This window comes from Limulus polyphemus, unplaced genomic scaffold, assembly GCF_000517525.1.
Source record: "Limulus polyphemus unplaced genomic scaffold, Limulus_polyphemus-2.1.2 Scaffold384, whole genome shotgun sequence".
Lineage (NCBI taxonomy): Eukaryota > Metazoa > Arthropoda > Merostomata > Xiphosura > Limulidae > Limulus > Limulus polyphemus.
The window spans coordinates 275,188-281,728 of record NW_013665994.1 but is presented as its reverse complement, the minus strand read 5'-3'; the positions used below and the strand labels follow the sequence as shown (position 1 = coordinate 281,728).

Genomic DNA, 6,541 nt, shown 5'->3' with positions numbered 1-6,541 from the left:
TCGGTGAAGAGATGACGGAGCTATGAGCTAAAAGTTGTACTTGAAAAAACAAACAAAAAAATTCAGAGGTATTCAGTGAGCCGCTATGCCACGGCTAAAAAAAATAGGGGGACATGAAAACTACGCCTATGCTGGTAGCAAAAGGCAAGAAGTTTAAGGTTTTTCATAATAGAATGTTGCTTACCGTGCAGAATGTTTTACTGCTAACAAACATTTTAAAATAATTAAAAATAATTTTGAAGACATTTCGAACACTATTTTTTTCATCGTAAATCATGCCTTCAGTAGCTCAGCGATAGGCTTGAAAGTTTATAATGCAAAAAATCGTGGTTCGAATCCTGCAGAGGGCATAAAGCATATAGATCATTATGCAGCTTAAACTAAACCAATCATAGAAGACCTGATGTTATAAGTATACCACAGTGTTTTTGTGTTTGTTTGTTTTGAAATTAAGCACAAAGCTAGACGATGGGCTATCTGTGCTCTGCACACCACGAGTATCGAAACCCGGATTCTAGCGTTATAAGTCCGCAGACATACCGCTGTGCCACTGAGGGGCAATATTTCTGTGATACGCAACTTATTGGTTACAGTTAATAAATTGCAAATTTTCAAGAATTGTTTTTGAGATGGAAAACACAAGATGGTAGCATTTTAAACGGTGTTTTTGTTTTATAGAATCTGACAACTCAAGGGAAGTTTTTTTTAACTTTAGTGTTAATTCTGTATTTGAAAATTTTAAACTTAAAATTTCCACAACACTGTTAATTTCAAAATCGTAGATGGTTGAATCAAGTGACTGTGATAGTTTTAGTCTGGTCAGTTATCGTCACGAGTTATCTTATTATCTACCTTTCATGAAAATTGATTTCATGTAAGTCATTGCTTCTTTGTACTTTTAAAAAGGTCTTTTTAGATGATTATTGGTAGCAGTAACTTTAAGCAAACCACGCGTACCGTACCAGTTAGTTGAACATAAATATGTAAATAACTCTTTCATGGTCAACATAACAGTGCAATTAACTTTATTTTTGCAGTTTTTAATTACAATGTGAAACAAATATTTTTTTCACAGTTCTCATTAAAAATACAGAAAGACAGCAAGTGCCTGTAAAGTTATGTGTGTATACGTGTACATATATAATCTCACTAGAAAGGGTTTGGATTACGTTACCATGACAACTGTAGAAATACAGATGATTGTTTCCAGATCAACCTTCACAGTTTTTTTACTAAGTTGTTTAAATTTCGAGTATACTCTAGTATTTATCACAGTCTTTTCAACAACATTTTAACCGTCTTTGTTTTCTTCTATCTTTTTTTAAAAGCTCCTTATTGTTTTGTCGTAACTGTGGAATATCGGGTTTCTTCGGTAAGCGGTGGGTGTTGAATCAACAGCATCCTGCCCGACGGTCCTTTGCTGGAAGTTTGCCATTGGGGTGACAACAGCGGTAGTAAACCATCATGATACTTACACCAAATAGAAAACTAGCAAACACACCAACAAGAGCAGGTAGGTGATACCACACACTGGGATCTGTTCGTATGTACCACAATGCAATCAGAGTGGCGTTTTCTACAAAAACCACTACGTAATATGTGGTGACCTTGTACCTTGTAGGTTCGTCCTTCACGTTGAGAAAGCAAAAAAGATAAATTGCCCCGATGACCATGTTGAAAAGGTATTCCTCACACTGACGTTGTTCCCCCGTTTCGCTATCACAGAAATGAGTTTGTTGGTGCATGATCCAAACGGTCATGATACCCCAGTGTCCCACACATACTGGCACTAGCCATAACTTGTACTGTGAGGCAAACAGCGCTAGTGCAAACACACGTGCTCCGATGGTACAAAAACGCCACAGAAACTGAAGAGCAGTTCCAGTTCGAGTCATGTTTTTCTTGTCTAGCACTGACCGCCGAAGAGCACGTTGGTAAAAGGCCAAAGCCCAGGATAATTCAAACAATGAAGAACACACAGAAGCCACCTGCAAGCATACTGAAAAACAACATGGACACATATAGATCTGAAATGGTGCAAGCAAACTAACAAAAAACAAAAAACATCTGGGACAGAATTGATCTGGTTGAAGTGACGAAACGATTTTTAATTCTTCCAGTTAAGTTACACGGAATTGATCTGGTTGAAGTAACAAAGCTATTTTTAATTCTTCCAGTTAAGTTACATGGAATTGATCTGGTTGAAGTGACAAAACAATTTTTAATTCTTCCAGCTAAGTTACACGGAATTGATCTGGTTGAAGTGACAAAACAATTTTTAATTCTTCCAGTTAAGTTATACGGAATTGATCTGGTTGAAGTAACAAAACAATTTTAATTCTTCCAGTTAAGTTACACGGAATTGATCTGGTTGAAGTGACAAAACAATTTTAATTCTTCCAGTTAAGTTACACGGAATTGATCTGGTTGAAGTGACAAAGCAATTTTTAGTTCTTCCAGTTAAGTTACACGGAGGTATTAAGAAAGAGATTTTGGTAAATACTTCTTGATATCATACTTCTTATCGCCTGAGAAGATAAAGAACACGAAAATATTGATGATAAGTTTCAATTAATATATATCAGGCTCTTAAGATTATTCAAATTCGACATTAATAGATGAGAAAAAAGTGTAGTGAGAATAAAACATAATTTGTATAATTAAGCAAAATGATTCAATGACAGCATGCTCTACATATGTTAAAATAAATCTCATGGAGATAGTTTTTGTAATTGGTAATATAAGATAAACAGTCGATATTCTTATGATAAATGTCTTTAAAAACGGGGAATTAAAACTCCCCGACAAGCTATACCTGTAAGAAGATCAGTGGGAACCTTTTCACGCTGGGCTAGAATGTAAACCTGAAGTAGTAGTTGAGGTGCTGATTCCATGAAACTCTCTAACAGTGCAAGAAGCGCAGTGTCTCTGTCTTCTTGAATCATCAGTAGATGGTAGTTAACTTCTTTCGGCTGTTCTATCCTTACTGGTGATGGCTGTCGGTAAGAAAGGTGCCAGTTTTGCTCTCTTCTCCTCTTTTGTTTGCGGAGCCGTCGACTGCGGAACCCATAGACGAGTAAATCAATATATCTGAAAAGGAAACACAAAACTCCGCAACATTATTACATGTAACATCATTACGGTTGAATGAGGTCTGTCAGATCAAAAACTTTTTTTAAAAAGGGTGCTTATGGAGTTGTGATTTTCAAGTACTCTAGAAATATTCGTTAAATTTAAAACATAAGAAAAAAAATCTGATCTAGGAAAAGAACTCTTAAGAAACGAAAAAGCTCCAAACGTGTCTCAATTTTTTTTTATCTAAGTAGATACGGGGTTTGAATTTTATAAGGAAACTACACGTTTCATACTTTTATGACATATTTACTGTTGAATGTGCAGTTTAAGTGTATCTAGACTGCTGCTTCAAACGTTATATATTTTTTGCCACTCTGAATGAGTGAAATGAATCGGAAATAGAAAGTTAACGACGTGAGAATGTGAAAACAAACACCAGTATTCGTCAAGAGTAGCGTTGCTAAGCAACAAACACCACTATAAATGACGAATTGAGTTATGCGTCATACAATAGCGTTAGTGGAAATCAAAGTCCTCTGCCAACAAGTACTTATGTTAATTAGAGAGTATATATACATAACTTTACAAAGAAACAGTAGTCAGGATACATATACAGCATTACAAAGTAACAGACATCGTGATTAGTTAATTAAGAGTTAGTTATAAAGGCAACAGATGTAAAGTTTGAAGCCTCTACAACTCTTGCATTGCTAACTGTTGTGTTATGTGATTTTATAAACCCACAAGATATTATGCTTCCATGTTAAAATAAGCCTCACAAACAATTAAGATATTTATTTCGTTGCATGGAGATGAAACTTTTTAAACTCACTCTTATATTACAATATATATAACATAAAAACATCTCCTCAGAATTTCAAGTTTTCTCTCTCTCTCTTATTTTGTTGGAAAATTATTATTATTACTTGCTTTCACGTATAAATAAATAAAACTTCAATTTGGTCGCCCGGATCATTTACGGAAATCTGCCTCGAGTTATAGCTTTATTAATAACGTCAGAATGTGTATATACATCTACGAAAAAATGTGGAATCATGCATAACAAAAAACTAAACATGACAAATATTAAAAAACGATATAGAAAACCAACGTATTTCGAAACGTGTGATAAACATTAGTACGAAGAGATAAAACTGTCAGTGTTTCCAGAGCAGCCTGAGGATTAAGAAACAGACTGGTGAACGAGAAAAACATTACTTCTAACTGTGGTGTTGTGCTTGTTTCTAGATTATATAATTCGATATCTTAGTGAAAAACAATATAAAATACTCTCACTCCGCTGCGGAGTTAAAAGCGGAGTATTTCACATAGGCCTTAGTGTGCGGATTAAACTCTTAAATCTCCCCAGTTATTTCTTCTTCAGCTACTCCAACGGTGGTCTGTGTCCAAAAAAAAAACATCAGGACATCCGCTCATGGTACTAATTAAGTACGTGTAACATGTTTGGTCCCACTAGCTTGTGAATAAATACAGTTTCAAATATGGCACCTCAGAATCCCAGGGAATAAGAGACACAAAATTCGTTGCCTTATTCAAGTCCAGCGTCCCTGAAAATCTACTCTTAAACCCCATCAAGGGTTTTCGGGGGCGTTTTATGCCATATAGAGAAGAAAACGCCGCGGGCCCCCCCCCGAGTCCGCCTGTCATGTTTATGGGAGGAATTAGCTAGACAGATCCAGGGCTTAAATTGCGGGACGAATTAGCTAGCCATATTCAGGGCCTAAATTGCGGGACGAATTAGTTAGACATATGCAGGGCTTAAATTGCGGAAGGAATAAGCTAGCCATATTCAGGGCTTAAATTGCGGGACGAATTAGCTAGACATATTCAGGGCTTAAATTGCGGGATGAATTAGCTAGACAGCTTCAGGGCTTAAATTGCGGGATGAATTAGCTAGCCATATTCAGGGTTTAAATTGTAGTAGGAATTAGCTAGACAGATGCAATATTTAAACTGTGAGAGGAATTAGATGGAAAGATTCAGGGTTTAAGCTGTGGGAGGAATCAGCTGGACAGATTCAGGACTTAAACTATGGGAGGAATTAGATGAACAGATTCAGGGTTTAAACTGTTGGAGGAATTAGCTGGACAGATTCAGGTTTTAAACTGTGGGAGGAATTAGTTGAACAGATTCAGGGTTTATGCTGTGGGAGGAATTAGTTGAACAGATTCGGGGTTTAAACATGTGGGAGAGATTAGTTGAACAGATTCATGGTTTATGCTGTGGGAGAAATTAGCTGGACAGAGTCAGGGTTTAAACTGTGGGAGGAATTAGTTGAACAGATTCAGGGTTTATGCTGTGGAATGAATTAGCTGGACAGATTTAGGGTTATATACAAAGCTACAAGCTTAATTAGTAATGTGATTTATTCCGTTTGACACTTCAGGCGATTGGAATGTCGAGAATACGTCATATCCCAAAATGGTTGGACAAACCTTGTTCTAAAAATTTCAACGAAGTGATAAAATGGTTACGTATTCATTAATATGTAAACCAAGTGATAAAATGGTTACGTATTCATTAATATGTGAACCAAGTGATAAAATGGTTACGTATTCACTAACGTGTAAACCAAGTGATAATATGGTGACGTATTCACTAACATGTAAATCAAGTGATAGAATGGTGACGTATTAACTAACGTGTAAACCAAGTGATAGAATGGTGACGTATTAACTAACGTGTAAACCAAGTGATAGAATGGTGACGTATTAACTAACGTGTAAACCAAGTGATAGAATGGTTAAGTATTCATTAATATGTAAACCAAGTGATAATATGGTGACGTATTCACCAACGTGTAAACTACGTGATAAAACGGATAAGTACACAACTATGTGCAAACCAAGTGACTAAACCCCAGTGACTCAACGGCAGGTCTGCCGAATTACGAAGTGAACGATCGGGTTTCGATTCCTGTGGTGGGCAGAGCACAGATAGCCCATTGTGTAGCTTTGAGCAACCAACCCAAGTGATAAAACAGTTACGTGCAATCGCACAAATTTGTGTCCCCAAAGCCTTTTTATATTTATACTAGTTGAGGGTACCCGTTAACGAATTATATTTATACTAGATGAGGGTATCCGTTAACGAATTATATTTATACTAGATGAGGGTACCCGTTAACGAATTATATTTATACTAGATGAGGGTATCCGTTAACGAATTATATTTATACTAGATGAGGGTACCCGTTAACAAATTATATTTATATTAGATGAGGGTATCCGTTAAGGAATTATATTTATAGTAGATGAGGGTATCCGTTAACGAATTATATTTATGCTAGATGAGGGCACCCGTTAACAAATTATATTTATACTAGATGAGGGTATCCGTTAACAAATTATATTTATACTAGATGAGGGTATCCGTTAACAAATTATATTTATACTAGATGAGGGTATCCGTTAAGGAATTATATTTATACTAGATGAGGGTACCC

At 36.0% G+C, this 6,541-nt stretch overlaps 1 protein-coding gene across 1 annotated transcript in view; it reads right to left on the bottom strand.

Annotated features, from left to right (window-relative positions):
- Positions 1-1,039: 1,039 nt before the first annotated feature.
- The window catches only part of LOC106457871 (XK-related protein 4-like), a 73,164-nt gene continuing 67,662 nt past the window's right edge, over positions 1,040-6,541 (bottom strand). The window contains exons 4-5 of the mRNA XM_013917321.2: positions 2,816-3,090; positions 1,040-1,999 (exon numbers count right to left, since the gene is read on the bottom strand). Coding sequence (XP_013772775.2) covers positions 1,392-1,999; positions 2,816-3,090 — 883 coding nt within the window. The 3' untranslated portion in view covers positions 1,040-1,391. The remainder of the gene's footprint in view (positions 2,000-2,815; positions 3,091-6,541) is intronic.